This window comes from Mya arenaria, chromosome 9 (genome assembly GCF_026914265.1).
Source record: "Mya arenaria isolate MELC-2E11 chromosome 9, ASM2691426v1".
Taxonomy (NCBI): domain Eukaryota; kingdom Metazoa; phylum Mollusca; class Bivalvia; order Myida; family Myidae; genus Mya; species Mya arenaria.
This window is the reverse complement of record NC_069130.1, coordinates 24,261,917-24,280,682: the sequence shown is the minus strand read 5'-3', so window position 1 is coordinate 24,280,682 and position 18,766 is coordinate 24,261,917. Positions and strand designations below refer to the sequence as shown.

General features: G+C 35.0%; 2 protein-coding genes across 8 annotated transcripts in view; both read left to right on the top strand.

The window, feature by feature from the left end:
• LOC128203162 (uncharacterized) overlaps positions 1–5,261 on the top strand; it is a 32,052-nt gene extending 26,791 nt beyond the window's left edge. For all 4 annotated transcript variants that reach the window (XM_052904457.1, XM_052904456.1, XM_052904453.1 and 1 more), the window contains exons 4-6: positions 305–569; positions 1,334–1,614; positions 2,096–5,261. In XM_052904457.1, coding sequence (XP_052760417.1) covers positions 305–569; positions 1,334–1,614; positions 2,096–2,317 — 768 coding nt within the window. In that variant the 3' untranslated portion in view covers positions 2,318–5,261. The remainder of the gene's footprint in view (positions 1–304; positions 570–1,333; positions 1,615–2,095) is intronic.
• Positions 5,262–9,695: 4,434 nt separating this feature from the next.
• LOC128203161 (uncharacterized) lies at positions 9,696–18,246 on the top strand. Of its 4 annotated transcripts, none has more exons than XM_052904450.1 (6): positions 9,696–9,845; positions 14,263–14,345; positions 14,953–15,207; positions 15,512–15,776; positions 16,128–16,408; positions 16,897–18,246. In XM_052904450.1, exons 2-6 carry the CDS (start codon positions 14,280–14,282, stop codon positions 17,116–17,118), a joined length of 1,089 nt encoding a protein of 362 aa, XP_052760410.1. In that variant the 5' UTR covers positions 9,696–9,845; positions 14,263–14,279; the 3' UTR covers positions 17,119–18,246. The 4 variants fall into 4 exon arrangements, with proteins under 4 accessions (XP_052760410.1, XP_052760411.1, XP_052760409.1 ...); XM_052904451.1 differs by lacking the exon at positions 9,696–9,845 and adding an exon at positions 11,867–12,033; XM_052904449.1 differs by lacking the exon at positions 9,696–9,845 and having other exon boundaries at positions 13,969–14,345.
• The last annotated feature ends 520 nt before the right edge of the window (positions 18,247–18,766 follow it).

Genomic DNA, 18,766 nt, shown 5'->3' with positions numbered 1-18,766 from the left:
AAGATTGAAGAACATGATATAATATATAGATAACATTGAAAAACATGTATGAATCGATGGTGAAAGTGTTCTAGTGATATATGTACCTGCCTTTCATCCAAGAGGGCGTATGTGTAAGCCAGCCATAAACATTTTATCATGCTCTCTCAGAATGCCCACCGATACTAGTTTCTATCCTGCAAATTGTGTAAGATTCATATAGTAAAGCCAAAATGTGTCTTCATAGTCGATCTAATGCATATATATATATCCTGTATAAATGCCATTTTGCTGCTCAATTCAGTGAATTATATTTCCTTTGAAGCTGAAGAACCATGTCCTTCCATTTCAATCAGTGGCGGAAGTCGGACACTCCCCACCCTCTTCTGTCGCCCATATGAAAGCCGCAACACTGTCGCCACTACCTTCGATCACTTCCGGTCTCCACTCCGAAAAACCTGCGGAACAGGGTGGACGGACGCCTTGTAATCAAATATGTTCAACCTACCGCAACGATCGATTTCAGGCCACGTGTCAAAATGGTTATTGCAATTGTTTTGGAGAGGATTATCAAGGGGACACGTGCTTACGTAAGGATGTTTTAAATACGCCCTTGAAAATGAATGTAGGCAGTATGAGTATAAGCAGTATAATTTAGAGTTGGTGAACGAATATGTTTTGGATATAATACAATTGTCTTCAAGACAGCTGTCGCACCTTGCCTGATACACCAGAAACCCTGAACATTCAGATTGTGTGGGCAAGTGAAGATATCTTTTATTAATATTATGTGACCCAATCTGTTAAAACCAGGTCTCATGCGACAATAACTTAGCGTTAGATTTTTTTTATCCGTGACGGTTTTTTTATTTTTGTTGTAATTTAACAGTAATTTGCTGACACCAAAAATATAAAAACTTTTGAAAGTCAAAATGAATCCCACTGTCACGCTTTAAATATCAGCGTGTTGGAAAAAGGGTAATTTCCCACAATAATTATTGCCTGGTTTTCTCAGATTGCGTAACATATACATAATACTATCAATCTCAAAATCCAAATGCCACCTTTTTCTGAATAATGTTATCAACTTTATGTTTCCGTTAGCGTCAATGTCGTTATATCATCATCATCTCGTCGACGAGCATCAGCATCATCGTCTACAATTATCATCAATCAAAATACATATAGTAATATCAGCTTTATTACGATGCTATCGATTTGCACCGATCTCAGATAAAAAGTCACTTATGAACCAGTGTCTCGATTATAAAATAGTTAAACTATAACAGTTGCTGTTGATAACTTGAAATAATTGTAAATATAGTGATTATGTAGGCATCTTCTCATATTTCAGCTGACGTTGACGGTTGCAAAATCCAGGTGTCTCCAAGTTCTAAAATGATTTCCATATGGGGTTCCCCAGCAGACAAGTTTTCATGTAGAAACGTTTTATCACCAATAACGTCATCAGACTCAATTTACGTAGTCGGGATATATGGAAATCATTTCTCAGACAAAACTGACGTCCATATAGGCGGGAGCTCTGAGAAACCCATTACTCTTGTACTGGCCAGCCATTACCCCGTTCGGTGGGGCTTAGACACTGGGAGGATAAAGGTTGCACGAGTTATTCTGGTAATATCATATTTTCATTCTTCTACAAAGATCATAGGGGACAGTATCACTCAGAGATGGTGATTTTCTTTGTTGTTTTTTTTTGGGGGGGAGGATATTATATTGTATATGATTATCATATAATTAAAGCCAAATCATTTGTTTCACTAAGCCACCTATGAAGTAGTTTTGCTAAAGATTTGCGCTATAACATGCATTATTAATATGTTTTTGACATTCCACAATTACTTTAAGCTATTCAATAAATCATTCTCGAGTGCTAAACAGTCGAGTATTTGTAACGACTTGAAGTCGTCCGAAAAGTTGCTTTTGGCAAACGTTCTCTCGGATTTTTGACATAAATAATACAATAAGCGAATGTACAAAAGTCCATTAGAATGCAACAAGGTTTAAATACTGAATCGTGGAAAACTTTCCCATTATTCTTTCAACAGCAAACAGAACATTTCCATCAATTTGTTTTCTTTTTTGTCGTTTACAGCTTGCGGAAGACAAACTATCATTCAGTAAATTGGACAGATTTGAAGACAAATCGTCCAATCAAACAAACATTGAAACATATATACAACCGATCGGCTACGGAGATGATCGACACCACTCGAATACTACCGAAATGTTACGAAAAATTACGGAAACATTAGGGCCTGTGAAACATTTTACTGGAGCTTCATATGCGGACACGATACATATAAATGTCATATGATAAGTCATTATTCAGATGTGTTATTATTTATTAACATCATTTATTTCGTTATTCAAGTTTAGCTCTTCATGGTGCAAGAGACGATACGGGCAATTATAGCAGGGCCCGAAACTCTGGCCTTCTTCATCGTCGCGTTATTTTTTTGTTATTTTCATTACAAACACCCCTGTAATGATTGTTATGCAGTTTTAATGTAAAAGAATACACATTTGTATGACCAGTCATTTCTTTTATTGAACCTCGGTATTTTGTTTCCGAATGTTTTAAATAATAAAATTCCTAAAGCAAATTTTGGCGCTTATTTTGAAAACAAATTATGATTTTGATTCGTTTTTATTTGCTCTGATATTTGATCACTGTTTTATTATCACTTGTTTCATGTTTATTGTTTGTATAATATGTTATATTTTTAATATATTCTAGTCACATTTTAGCTCACCAGAGCATGACGTGCTCAAGGTGAGCTATTGTGATCGGTCTTTGTCCGGCGTCCGTCCGTCAGTCCGTCCGTCCGTCCGTCAACAATTGCTTAAAAAACTTATCCCCTGAAACTACTTGGCCAAATTCAATGAAACTTCCCAGGAAGCTTCCTTGTGTGACCCTCTACAAAAATACAACAAGGGGTCACGATTGATCAACACAACAACAACAAAATGGCCGACTTCCTGTTTTGCTTTAAAAAACATCTCCTCTGAAACTACTGCTCCAAATTCAATGAAACTTTACAGGAAGCTTCCTTGGGTGACCCTTTACAAAAATACAACAAGGGGTCACGATTTATCAACAACAACAACAACAGCAACAACAACAAAATGGCCACCTTCCTATTTTGCTTTTAAAAAACATCACCTCTTAAAATACCAGTTCAATTCAATTAAACTTTACAGAAAGCTTCCTTGGGTGACCCTCTACAAAAATACAACAAGGGGTCGTGATTGATCAACAACAACAACAACAACAACATCAAAATGGCCAAAATGTTAAAATCTGATAGATATGTAAAGTTTACTCTTTAAGCAAGGGCAGCAAGTCTTGCTATATGGTCTCTCTTTTTGTTGGAGATTCCACTACCTTCTATTTTTAGTAACAAGGGAATAGATTTTAAATTTTATTAAGTCTTCAACATTGTAACTTCTAAGGTAATTATTGTTATTTTCTTAGGTTCATAGATTTAAATAATTATTATACACTTTATTCTTAAGAAGACATTTCATTTTAACTTAATGATAAATTTAATAATCAGACTTTTCCATTGAACTTCATGTAGTTTATTGTAAACTTCATATTGATTATTCTAAGCTACAATCTTATCTTCTGTGTGGATAGTGAATAAGTCTTAATGTATATGAAGACCAATTTGATTACAACCATGTCAAGGAAGGTGATGTAGACCTAGATGGAAGATGTGATAATATTAGTGGAAGGTGCTGCATGTATTCCAATTGTTGAATTTTAGAGCTTTAGGCAGTATATTGATTTTATTGGACGGTGCTCTTTTTGTTGTTTGTGTATCTATACTAAAGGTTCTTTCAGTGTGCAAGCAATTTAACATAGTTCAGTCTGTGTGCAAGCAACTTAACAAACTCCTGTCAGTGTGCAGTCAATCACCAAGTCCTGTCAGTGTGCAGGAAACTGTGACAATTCCTGTCAGTGTGCAGGCAACTGTGACAAGTCCTGTCAGTGATTATCCAGGCAACTTGTTTGACATGTATGTTTTATGCCCCCGAAGTTGGGCCTATTAAAATCACACCGTCCGTCCGTCAGTCCGTCCGTGTGTCCGGCTCAATACTTTGTGTCCGGGCTGTAACTTTCCCTTGTATGGACAGATAACTTGCCACATGTGTTCGACATACCAAGAAGACATGTCGCATGCAAGACCCATGTCCCTACCTCTAAGGTCAAGGTCACACTTAGATGTTTATTCACAATGGAATGCTGCATATAAGGACATAGAGTATAGGTTGTCGTGTCCGGGCTGAAACTTTCTCTTGAATCGACATATTTTAAAATGACTTGCCACATGTGTTAGACATACCAAGACGACGTGTCCCGCGCAAGACCCGTTTCCCTATCTCTAATGTCAAGGTCACACTTAGGTTTTTATTCACAATGGAATGTTGCATACAAGGACATAGAGTATAGGTTGTCATGTTTTATAAATTAGACCGCAGGACGACTTTTGTTGAGGATGTTTCTTCATTAGAATAAAATCCAAAGAATTTAAATAAAATATGATGAAGAGGAGTAAATTCGCCATGTAGTTACTATTGCAATAAGAAATGTAAACCTGGTTCTATATAAAACATGATCAGAGTGGGTTTTGGGATTTCACCCTTCCCCTATGTTGGTGGGCAAGAACAGCAACAACAACAATAACAACCACAACAATAACAACCACAACAAAAATAACAACAACAAAAAAAAACACAACAACTACAAAACCCCCTTTGAAAATCAAATTATTGCAAAGAATCTTGAAATGGACGCCAATGTTACAATAAAACAGGTTAAGGGGAACATAACAAACAATAAAACGCAGATACCAAAGGCATTTATCATTTTGCAGGTGTTTAGTTTATTGCCGTATACTTTTTTTAGCGCCAGCTGTTTCATCTCAGAAATGGGTTGAATTAAGAATGAAATGATGGGATATGTTTCTCGACATTCATTTTAATCTGTTTTGTTTCTTGTATGATGGTTTTCAAATTGGAACCTGACGCTTAAAGAAAATTAAATACGCATGTCTTATTGAAAATCACGATATTGTATAAAGTTATAAAGCAAGCTAGAAATAGGATGCACTAATTTTGAATAACGCAAGTTCCAATTCCGGTTAGTGTTGCAGTCGTTGAAACATTTCCTGGATATTAATCAAATATTTTTGGACGTCTTGTTTACCTCTTCACTATTCATATCATCTTGAATTCATCTAAAGAAGTCTAGGACCGAACCCATAAATCTACGAGCCACGATTACGAAAGCCAATATATTAATGCAATTAAGGCTCATTTTTTGGTAATGCCAATTCCCCCTTAAACTTCCCATTTCTCTCCGGAGAATACTCAAGCTAGAAATGAACGTTTTATGTCTGATTAAAGGGATTTTTCTGAAGGTGAAATTAGATGTTTTCAGGAACGTCTTGCAGGACTGGCTGCTTTACTGCGCGGACAATCTTCGCTGAATGTAAATGTGATAATTTAAAGTTGTACCGAATCATAACAACACATTATGACGATACGATAGTAACTGAACGCGCCTTGGCGGTACTGAAAACATCGTTGAATTATTATTTACTATTATCTAGACAAAAGAAGCTTGGTTGTTTAAAGGCGCGTTTACATTACAGCAAACATTGACCACATGATTGAACTTTGTTTAAAGCCAAGTAAGGAAATCAAATGTTATGACATCACCGTCTAAGTAATATAGAACAGAACATAACTTTAATTTAAAATAGGTCAATGACCCATCTGGCGAAGCATGTACATTTACAATAGCGACAAAAACATATAAATATAAGACTGCACGAACATCCTGAGTTGGTGAAACTGTGGAGCTCGAGTTTATAATTTCAATAACGAGGGTATTGTGTGAAGTAACTGCTTTGTACCATGTTGTTAATGACAACGTTGAATAACTAGCGTGCGTATTTATAAGTGAATATCGCTGTAATGTACATTATCTACAGTGTTATAGCACGGTTTAATCTTCATGTAACCGTTCCGATAAGGGGGTACATTTACAGACCAAAACAAAAAGAAAACAGTCTCTAACAAGGAACAACTAATGAATCAAGGTATTGCGTATATGTTTTACATGTATGAAAAGAACAGTTATAATTCGAATGGCAGACAAATCAATCTCCCGGGTGTTCAGTAAATCATCGGTTCTGTTAAGGTAACGAAATGTGTTGGTGACCTCATTAAACGGGAATGGCTTTAGAATGTGTGCCGCATTCCAAATACTTTACTACTACCATATGTAGGAAGAAGACGTACAATTTCTAAATGACAGGCCAATCGGATTAAAGTATGTTGTGCGTAGTATTTTGGATATTGACCTGAATGGCTAAGTCCATTCATGTATTGGAAAGTGACGTAATACTTAAAACTTGGATTTCATTATTTCAACGAAATACGTCAAAATTGCGCGCTTTGATTGTTTAATGTGTAGCCTATACAATAGCAAACGAATAGAGCTAGTTTGTTTTCTCATCTCGTTATGTAAGATTTTTTCCTGCTGTTAAAGACCAGTCCGGTCAATAAAGTAGGAATATCCTTTTGAGTGATACATTTAATACTTGGGATTGCATGCGGTATGATTCAGAAAATGTGCAATAAACTTCGTCAGATAAAATGCTTGCACTTTTAAAAACGAGCTTATACTCCCCACAGAGATATTTGATTTAGCAAAGATTCCTTGGGTGATACTGTTGTTAATTGATTCTGGAAGGTAAATACCATATTTTAGCCTTTATAACAACAAAAAATCATGAAAAAGTATTTAAATTCACTACAAATCTAATGCTTCATTATCAAGTACTTGAACAATTGTAATTATGTTTCCAGCAAATGAACCTGTCGAATTATTCTAGAGCATATAGCTGATACGCAGTTACAACCAGAATATTTTTAAGAGGTTAAATTAGTTTACACTTGGGATAAAACTTCTTATTAAAATCTTTACAAAACAGTAATCGCCCGGCTGCCAGTTCTTGAAGGTATCCGGAAAACGTCATAAAACTGGATAGAGTCCGCCGTTTCCCCTTAAAACACCAGACTCTCGCGCAACATCGTGCCAACGAGTATGATGTCAAATAAGTTAGTATAACCTTCTTAATACTTGCTATAAAATAAAAATTAAAAATGTGAACATCAGGTTTTACAAGACTAGTTATGATATGCTATTCGTCTACACATAAATACATGAACTAATTGATATTGAAAATAAACATTACCTTCTATTTACAAACATTGACAATCTGGATTAATTAACCTTGAACTACAGTTTTAAAAATATTTATATTCCATTTTTTTTGCTACATGTGCTCCACGTTTTATTATTTGTAGCGTTCATAAAGCAAAAAGGGCAGTGAAAGAAATCATCGCAATAAGCAGGCTTCTAACAACTAAAACCGAAATTTTGCTTGTGGTTTATATATTTGATGTTACAATTTCAACCTTGCAACCGTTGTAAACCGAGAAAGCAATGCTAATTTAATCGTGGCGTTGGTGTTTGTTCTTTAATCAGGTCATTGTATACGAATCAAAGAAATGTGTTTAAATTAATATAAACCCTTTACCTAGGATATGTGTCTGATACATGTGTTTTATATGAGATAATAAATCTTATATTCACAATTGAATATCATAGCGGAGTGTCCTTTACCAGTTGTTATTAAACGCGAATATAACCAGTTGGTATTTGTGAAATGCAAGCTAATTTTAAACAATGAGTGTTTAACTCTTTTAATTCAGACAGATCTTTTTTGAAATGATAACGTCTTATTAAACAAATAATTATTATTCAAAACCGGAACTAATGCAATGAATATCAATAACCACACAGTGAATAATTTTCAATGGATAAAAGCAGTCGCCACGCACCCAGATCTCAATACTTGATACACAGCTGTCAATCATAAAGGCTTTTGAATAAGGGACCGTTAACACGTGCTTATTAGCTCAATTTGCCGTCATAATTACATTAATCGAGGACAGCATAATTACACAGGTCATAATGCAAAGCCGCGTATTCACAATACGGTCTGGTTTGTATTGCAAGTTAAACAAGTCTGGAGGGGTTTTCAATATAATATCAAGGTTTAAGCAGTGACAGGGATCCGGCCCAAAATGAAAACTTCAATAAAAATCCAATAGCGATATGGTGCATAGAACAAATAAAATATCATTATGCATTCAATAATGTTGTAATATTACACATCGTTGATTTCAAAATATACTAGAAAGTAGGAATTGAGAATACATTTTAACGACATGGGTTTATCATCTTAAATTAACTCGCTTCTTGAAAAAAATGCTTTTGATAAATGAATAGTTATGGCATTAAAACATTATTCAACTGATCTTGACATCAGCTAATAGAATATATATCATAACGAATATTTGCATTTATACTTATATAAATACAATGAGAAAATCAAAACAAATTCTCTAATTATTGACTGATTTTTTTATAATGCGTAAAAACGGCATGTTTAAATTTAAATCTCAAATGCATTGTTTACTTTCGCACTCGCTTAAGTATTTAACAAGTTAAGCATTGAAATCGCAATCCACAAACACGGAAATGCTTTTAACGATTATCTGAAGAAATTCGTATACTGTAACACTCACTTACTTGAATAATTCTAGTAAAATTTACTGTCCAAATTCTGATTTTTCGCTCAAAAAGACATGTTTAAATTTAAGCCTCTAGGGCATTATATTTCTCGAACTGGCTTTAAATTAACAAGGTAATCATTTAAATCGAAAACCATGGACACGGAAAAAGGCTTTAACATTTAACATTCGTGTGCTAAAATGATGGTTGTAACACCATTTACTTGTATAATTCTAGTGAAATTTATTGGCTCAATTCCCATATTTCGTTAAAAAGACATGTTTTAATTTAAACCACTAATGCATTGTCTATCTCACGCTCGCTTCAACTTTTAACAAGTTAAGCGTTGAAACCGAATACCATTAACACGGAAGATGTATTTACGAAAATGTGCTAAAATCAGTATGCTGCAACACTCACTTACTTTCTCATATCGCGTAAACACGTAGACGTTTTTAAATCGCAAGGACATAGTATATCTCATGATCGCTTATACTATAAATAAGTTGAGCATTGGTATCAAAAACCATTAACGCCAAAATGCTTGTAACGAAAATGCGCTAAACTCAGAATGGTGTAACACTAACTTACTTGTAAATTCTAGAAAAATGAATTGCTTTAATTCCTATAACGCGTAAAAAGTCATATTAACTTTTAAACCGCAAGGGCATTGGATACCTCACGCCGGTTCGAAATTATCAACATGTTCAGCATTGAAAACCATGATAACGGAAAATGCTTTTATCGATAATAATCAAACCATTTCGCTCTAGTCAGATCATCTGCTTAAACTGTAGTAACATTGTTACACATTTAACCAGGAAAGCTGTCAATACTCCACATACACTGTTCAGAAATTTACACACAAAGCAAGGCAATTTCCCTGAGTTTCTAGTCAGATCTCTTTAAATATCGGCAGCTGGAATCTTTTACTGTGACAGATGGCATACGGAGATATGTTCGGCATTAATCGGTAATGCTTCGGTGATTACCGTTTCACTTTGAAACATTAACGAGATAGGTTTCGGAAATGGTCGTTAATCCTCGGAAATAATGCTAATTGCACCCCTGGAAACTGATATTTTAATGTTTTGATTTTGTCAGCAGAGGAAAAAGTGGTTTAGGTAGAATACTTTTTGATAATAAATCATCAACTGAGGATATCTGTTCGTAGGATATATGTAAAGTAAGTTGTTATTCATTTCATTTTTTTTTAATTTCTTCTGAGCGTTTAAAAAGTATGGTTTGCCTTTGAAAGCAGTGTCTGTATATTTTATGTGTACATCAAATGTAGCAAGAGTTTTGCAAATCAAACGTTTTCAGTAATTTCGTGATATTGCGTATTCGTTATCATAGTATTGTACTGTCGCGTTATCATCATCGCACTATCGCGTTTTCGTTATCGTAACTTTATGATTTAGCGTTTTCATCATCGTTCTATCGAGGATCGCGTTTCAGATCAACATCATTACTTTATATGATCTAGAGCAAAGAAATTCCTTCAGTGATAATTAGAAAATAATTAAATAGACTGCTGAACGATTTTTGCTGAGGGTGTCCATTCATTAGAAAATTGGCCAAATAATTTTGTGAATATATGCGAGGAGGAGTAAATTTGTTTTTGAATTAAATGAAAAATGTTGAATCATGCACTGAGGTTAATTCAGTTGAGATTAACAATGGGAAATGACTAAAGTATGTGTGTTGGTTTTACTAAAGTATGTTGAGGGCCTGGTTTGGGGTGCTGGGCGTGTTCATGTAGTTTCTTATGCATGAAATGATTGTAAACCCGATTCTATGTTAAACGTCATCGGAATGGTAGGTTTTGGGTTTTCACCCTTCCTCTTTGGGGGGGGGGGGCAGAAGAAGAACAACAACAACAACCACAACAACAACGTCTACAGCAACAACAACACAAACCACCAAAACAACAACAACATCGACAAAGCAACTTCAAAAACACTCTTAAAGTCAAAATATTGCAAAAAACTAGATATTGTTGACGCTTATCTAATAATAACACAGGTTAGGAAGTGCATAACCAACAAGAAAATGGAGATACCAAAGGCATTTATAAATTTGCAGGTGCTGCTGGTGTTTTTGTTTTCCATTGCTGTATTGCATTTCTAAGCGCCAGCTGTTTCATATCAGAAATGGGTTGAATTAAGTTATGTGTGATGGGTTTTGTTTCTCGCCATCTTTTCGATCGGTTTTGTTTCTTGTAGGGAGGTTTTAAAATTGAAACCTGACGCTTAAAGAATAAATTAAATACGCATGTTGTTTTTTTTAAATCACCGTATGAAGTTTTAAAACAAGCTCAAAATATACTAAAAGCATGCACTTGTTGTTCAAATTTAGGTTGGTGCCGCAGACGTGTGAACCTTTCCTGATTATTTATATAATCCTTTTGGACGTTGTGTTTCCTTGATATATTCATAGCATCTACATATAAAGAAGTCTAGCACCGATCCCATTAATATACGAAACACGCATCCTAGAGCCTTAATATTAATGCAATGGCTCATTTTTGGGTAATGTTATTTTCCCCTAAAATTTTCCATTCCTCTCCTGGGTATAATCAAGTTAGGAAAGAATGTATTAAGTCTGATTATAGCGATTTTCCTCTCTGAGAAATAAGACGTTCTTAGAAAAGTGTGACAGGACTGGCAACTTTGCCGCCAGGAAATCGTCGCTGAATATTGATGGTATAAATCATAGTTGTACCGAATAATACAGACAACATATTATGCAGACACGATAGTTACTGAACGTGCCTCGTTGGTATTGGAAATACCGTTAGATGATTGGAATTTTGTAGACAAATTTCAACATATCTTCTTCATTTTGGATGTTGAAGGGCTTGTTTAGATCGCAAGAACCGTTGACCGCATCAGCGTTGGTGGTTTTTAATGTGTTACGGATGTTAAATAATTTCATGGCGACAGAGCGTTAACGACCGCAGTGGCATGCGGTAATGCTAGTTGAATGCGTAACGAACTTTGTGTCTAGTTAAATAAGGAGATAACATATTAAGTAAACGTCTAAGTAATAGATACTGCACCAACAGCCCAAGTTGGTGGAAATGAAGCGCCCAAGATTATAATTACAATTATGAGGTTGGAGCCCGTAGTAACTACATTGTACGCTGTTGTAATTGACAACGTTTAATAACTAGCTAGCTTATAAGTGAATAGCGCTTTAATGTATCTACACGATTGTTATAGCACGGTTCATCTCATCCTTTATGTTACAGTAAATTATAGAGAACAGTGTTCTATTGCAAACAACAAGGAGTGCCGAATTTTAATCATTCAATACGACAATATGAAGGATGAAAACGGTCAGGTTCCAGATGACAAGCCAATCGGAGTAAAGTATGTTATGCATAGTATTCGGGTAATTGGCCGTCATGGCTTACATGAATTTAAACGATAAACTATACGTCGCTGTTGCTTCATTGCGTTATTTCCTTTGGGTTATTTTTTTATTAATAATATGTTATGTGTATAGTCACAAGCGCATAAAACCAGTTTGTTTTCACAACTTGAGTTGCGGGAGTATGCACATTATTAGAGACCAGTCTGGTCCGATCAATAAAGTAGGAAGATCATTTAATTCCTGGGATTGCACGCGGTATGATTCAGAAAATGTGCAATAAATTGGTTCTTTCAAATTAAAAGGACGAGTTGGTTCCTCTACAAAGATAATTTGATTTAGCAAGGCTTCCATGAGTGATACTGTTGATAATTATACTGGAAGTCATATACCGTGGTTTAGCATTTATATCAACAAAAACATGAAACCGAAAAGTATTCAAGTACAACCTCAAACATTTAATTACATTTCATTCCATAATCAAGTGGAAGTTAGTGGTACTTATACAAACATGATAATCTAATACTTAACTATCAAGTACGTTCTGAAAATTGGTAATTACCATTATGTGTATACCTCGTCATAAATTACGCTGCAACTGCTATGTCGAAAGACAACATTTTGCTTCCATAGATGACTTGAAACAAAAATAACTTTTATTTTTCTTTACCACTTTAAATGAAACAAAGAGCTTAAAGATCCGCACCTTCGTTTTATTACCGGAGTTTGATTAGGTGAATATTTTCCTCAAACACTTCGACAAACCTGTTTCCAAAATAATGTTTTGACAGTGATACATCAAGCGGCGGTTTTGTGAAAAGGCTTGTCAAAGCGTTTTAAGAAACTAAACTCTCATTCAAACTTTAATAAAAGAAAGAAGGCATGGCTATGTTAGCTTCGTAGACTGCGCCATGTTTCATTTAATATATTGGATAAATAGTAAAGTTATCTTTGATTAAAGTCTTCATTAGGAGCAAAATATTGCCTTCCGTAGTAGCATTTATGAAGTAATTTATCACGTGGTATACACATACTGATTACGCTCCCAGCAAATAAACCTTTCGAAATATTGTTGGGCATAAGGTTGTTATGCAGTTACAACCACAAAAATTAAGTAATCAAACATGTAATTAACTTTTAAATAATCTATAAACATTAGCTACGAGTAGAGAATAGCGATATATGGTGTGGGAAATAACTCATTGAGCTCATGTTTATTGTTAACAAATGCCCGACTTTAAATAGAGATACTTGAATCTTGTATCTTTCAGTAGGGCATTTGTATAACATAAAAAACCTACGTTTTTGTTTACTTGTAATCAAGGTTAATAAACATTATTTTGCACGACCTGCTTAGTGTACTATTTTTCTATAATTCAAGTTTGTTTGTTTTTAAATGGTGATAAAAATACCAGCTTGAACAGAGTGCGGATATGAAAAATTGTGTTGTGTATTCAAAGATTATCAGTGTAAGACCTGACGTCAACCTTATGAGTGTACGAAAGTTTGACGACTATCATTTGACGTGTGTTAAGTATTTAAATAGCCCAATATGGCGTTGTATAGTTCATATTAAAGTGTTAAGAATATTGCAATAAATCTTCAACAGCAGAACAAATACGACTAATCTTTTAACCCATCGGACAAAAGATTCACTTTTGTGCGAAATGCAATACCAAGAAATGGCAGAAATCATCCACCATAACATTAAGGTTGAACACTTTATACGTACTTAATGCACCAGCAGCTGTTCTTAGCGGTTTTTGCAAGATTGAAACATACGATTCGTGGTTTACCAGATCTCAGATATTAGAGCGTGTGATTTCTTCCTTGATAAAAAAATTGTGGCAGTGGTATTTTGCTGTTTACAGATTTCCATTAAGATTTATTACCTTAGTTGAGTTTTTGCATTAAAAACTAAGTGCTTGTGGTGCTTTCTGTCTAGAATATTGGTTTGGAAAAGACGACTGTGTTGTTATGTTGCTAAGAGAACTCACTGACATAGCATCATTGGATTTGTGTTGTTAACAGACTAGATTAGAAATAACTTAAGCACGTGCGTTGTTTGTTGTTTACAGACTTGGATTCAAGCTGAATTAAACACCTGTGGATTATTGTCTTTTTACAGATTTTATTAAAATGAACGTCAGCGCCGTTGACGTTTTGTTGTTTAAATTCTAATTGAATTAAATCTGAACAAACGTAATGTGGATGATTGCTGTTTACAGACTGAGGTAGACTGGAAATGGAGGATCCAGAGACAACAGGTACTACAGAAAACAACACTGACGTCAAATATACACAAATGGAGGTACGATAATCTTGTCATATATACTGTTAAACGGTTTGCAAAATGCTGAAAGACATTTACAAATTCGAGGTTGAGTGAGATTAGGTAAGGGAATGGCTTATATTATATTTAACTATATTTACTCGTTTAAATTCACAAATGGGTATACCATTTCATGAGACTTATAAGAATTTATGTAGGTTGCTTTACCACTAGTTTTAATTAGTTTGGTTATTTGTTGCTTACGACTTTTATTGAAACCTCCCCTAGGACTAAATCTCATGTATGAATTTCAGCTATTATGTCTGAACTATTTTCTCAGTTGTCGACTTTAAATTGTCTTGTTCGTTTTACATCGGTTAAGTAAAGAAATTGCTGTCAACAATTTGTTAAAGGATTTCAAAGTAATATGCTTTAAATATGAACTTCTATGAGTGCGTGCCTGGAAACATATTGCGCTAATGAATATGATGTTGTTCCTTTGAGTTCTAAATATCGGTACGCCGATAAATTATATGTATTCCCAAAAAATGTCGACGCATCAACTTGCAACGATAAAATGCTGGCTTACTATTTGACCCGTTTGTACTCCATACTCAATATAGTGAATGTACCTATCCGTTTTCAGAGAGGATCAGTTCAGACAACTGGAAGTTACTTCAGCATGTCTTCCGGTTCGCTCCCTTCACATATCCGGTCTGTGAGCCCGCGACAGCAAATGGAACTTACGCTTGAGAAAGATGTTTGCAAGCCACAGACATGTTGTAACGCGCGTACAGTCTACATAGCACTATTCACAATATTTGTGTTGACATCATCAGTTGCTGTGACGATTGCGGTCTACGAAATAAGGGTCATACAGACATCGTCGAGGTCTCAAAAGGTAAAATTGAAGAAAACGATTTAGTATATCGATAACATTTAAAAACATATATGAATCGATGATGAAAGTGTTCTAGTGATTTAAATGTTTGCCTTTTATCCAAGAGGGCGTGTGCGTAGGCCAACCATTAACATTTTCTCATTCTCTTTCAGAATACATCTGATACTAGTTTTCATCATGTAAATTGAGTTAGATTCATATATTAAATCCAAAATGTGTATTCACAGTCAATTTATTGCATGTACATCCTGTATCGATGCCATTATGCTGCTCATTTCAGTAGTAAAGTATATTTCCTTTCAAGCTGAAGAACCTAGTCCTTCCATTTCAATCAGAACCGGAAGTCGGACACTCTCAACCCTCATCTGTCGCGCATATGGAAGCCGCAACACTGTCGCCAATACCTTCGATCACTTCCGGTCTCTACTTTGGAAACACTGCGGAACAGGGTGGACGGACACCTTGTAATCAAATATGTTCAACCTACCGCAGCGATCGATTCCAAGCAACGTGTAACAATGGTTATTGCGAATGTTTTGGAAAGGATTATCAACGGAATACTTGCTTACGTAAGGATTGCTGAGACATTGCTATTATAGGACATTTAGTTGATAACAATAATAAAATGTGGCATATCAGTAAGGGATGGTGAACAATTATTTTTGGATAAAAACATCATCATCATCATCATCATCATCATCATCATCATCATCATCATCATCATCATCATCATCATCATCATCATCATCATCATCATCATCATTATCATCGTAATCGAATACTCTCAAATAAAACAAACTTCTAAATATGGAGTCACTAATTTTCAACCAGTGTCTTGACTATCAAATAATATGTATATAACGGATTGCTGTTGACATCCAGGTTAATCTACTGACACTGAACGTACTTATATATTTCAGCTGACGTTGACGGATGCAAAATCCAGATAACTCCCAGTTCAAAACAGATATTCATTTGGGGTTCCCCAGCAGACAAGTTTTCATGTAGAAACGTGACGTCACCAATGACCTCATCAGACTCAATTTACGTAATCGGAATATATGGAAATCATTTCTCAGAAAAAACTAACATTTATCTAGGCGGGAGCTCTGTGAAACCCATAACCCTTATATTGGCCAGCCATTACCCCGTTAGGTGGGGCTTGGACACTGAGAGGATAAAGGTGGCACGAGTTATTCTGGTAAGATCAAATTTTCAATCTTCTACAAAGATCGTAAGGGACAGTATCACTCAGAGATGATGATGTTCTCTTTTTAGGGGGATATAATAGTATATATCATATAATTAAAGCCAAATCATTTGTTTCACTATGCCACCTATGAAGTATTTTTGCTAAAGACTTGCGCTATAACATGCAGTATTAAAATATTTTTGACATTCCACATTTACTTTAAGCCATTCAATAAATCATTCTCGAATGCTAGACAGTCGAATATTTATTACGACATGAAACGAAGTCGTCAGGAAAATTGCTTTTGGCATTTCTTTTCTATTATTATTATGTTCTCTCGGATTTTTGACCTAAAACTATGATACAAACAAAAGTACCAATTTCCATAAGAATGCAATAGTAAGCAGGGTTATATACCGAATCATTGAAATCTTTCCCATGGTTATTTGAACAGCAAACAGAACATTTTCATTTTTCTTTTCTTTTTGCGATTACAGCTTGCAGAGGACAAACTATCATTCAGTAAATTGGACAGATTGGAAGGAAAATCGTCCCATCAAACAAATATTGAAACACATATACAACCGATCGGCTACGGAGATGACCGACACCACTCGAATACTCCCGAAATGTTACGAAAAATTACGGAAACATTCGGGCCTGTGAAACATTTTACTGGAGCTTCATATGCGGACACGATACATATAAATGTCATGTGATATATTATCATTCGAAATGCGGTATATTTATTAACATTAATTATTACGCGGCTACATTTTAGCTCTTCATGTTGCATAGACGATACGGGCAATCATAGCAGGGCACGTAACCCTTGTCTGTTTTATTACCGAGTTATTCTCGATTTTCAATTAACACAACTCGTGTTGTTTGTTATTCAGTGATATTGTATAACAAGGGAGATTACCTATATACAGATTTGTATGATTAGTCCTTTTTGTAATTGACCCTCGGTATTTTGATTCTGAATGTTTTAAAAAAGGATATTGTTAAAGCATATTTTGACACGTAATTTTAAGAACAGATTATGATTTCATTTGTTTTAACTTTTTTGTCAAACATACTCTGTCATTTTTGATCGCTGTTTTATTATCATTTGATCATGTATATTGTTTGTACAATATATTACATTTGTAGCCCATCCTATGATACACTGGATCACCATCATTTATGCAATTATAAAACATATGATGGTGTACGCCTCTCACACAAGCGATTGTCGGTTCGATTCCACAAGGAGTACAATCTAAATGCATCTCAAAATGGACACTTATGCTGATTTTTTACCCTAGAAACGGAATCGAAGATGATTCTATGAGCTCCCAATTTTCATTACAATCGCGCTAAAACAAGTACATTTTTTTTTCGCTATGTCGACCTCGTTTTTCAGCCCCAGTGGTCGAATTTCACACATTTCCTATGTTCTTTATGTCGAACTGTAGATCGAGACCTAGGTGTGAAAATATTCATGACGGTTTGCGGCATGTCGCAAAATACGTGCGTGTCAATATAACAAACTGTCATAACTGGGGGATACAAAAATGTAACTGGTAAGTGCGAATAATTAAAGTTGTTTGTTTATGCATTCAATTAAAGAGACATTTATTGCTCATGCTCTTTGGTATTGTTTAAAACATGAACATTTTATTGATTAGATATCAATCCCGAATGGGAACAGAAAGAATAACTTCAAAATGTCAAATGTTAGTTCCACTGATCTGGTCGACCAATTCAGAGAAGAACCCGGTATAAACTCTTACAATGTACAAATGTATGCAAGTGTGGTATTATATGTGTTTTGAGTGATCCATAAACGCAAAAGAAATCAATTTGACACAAATAATTCTTCTTTTGTTTCACTTTATTTTCCAATAATAAGTTTGCTGTTTTCACGACGAAAATATTTAACAAGACCGTTCAATTGTGGATGTAAGCATCGGACAATCGTGTTGGGATTGGTGATATTTTTTGTAATTCGGATGAGTCGACTTTTCGTTATATCGACTTTTTTCACTAGGTCCCGAAAAAGTCGACATAACGAGATTCGACTGTATAAACTAAAACTAAATTAAAATGTCATGCGATCTATTGCTCACGCACGCTGAACTAAAAAAGTAAAGCATTTTAATCGCAAACCAAGAACACAAAACCACAGACACTGTTCTGAATACCACAAACAAAGCAATGTAATTGGACAGAGTTTCTAGTTAAATCTCTTTAAATACCGGAAGCTGGAGTCATTTCACTCTAACATATGGCATACGAGGTTATGTTCGGCAATTATCGGTAATGCTTCGGTAATTTCCGTTTCACTGTGGTACAATAACGAGAAAGGCTTCGGACATGGTC

Coding starts and splice junctions, on each gene's coding strand:
- LOC128203161 (XM_052904450.1), top strand. CDS start 14,280: ATGGAGGATCCAGAGACAACAGGTACTACAGAAAACAACACTGACGTC. Junction 14,346..14,952: donor TCAAATATACACAAATGGAG/GTACGATAATCT, acceptor ATCCGTTTTCAG/AGAGGATCAGTTCAGACAAC. Junction 15,777..16,127: donor TCAACGGAATACTTGCTTAC/GTAAGGATTGCT, acceptor TATATATTTCAG/CTGACGTTGACGGATGCAAA.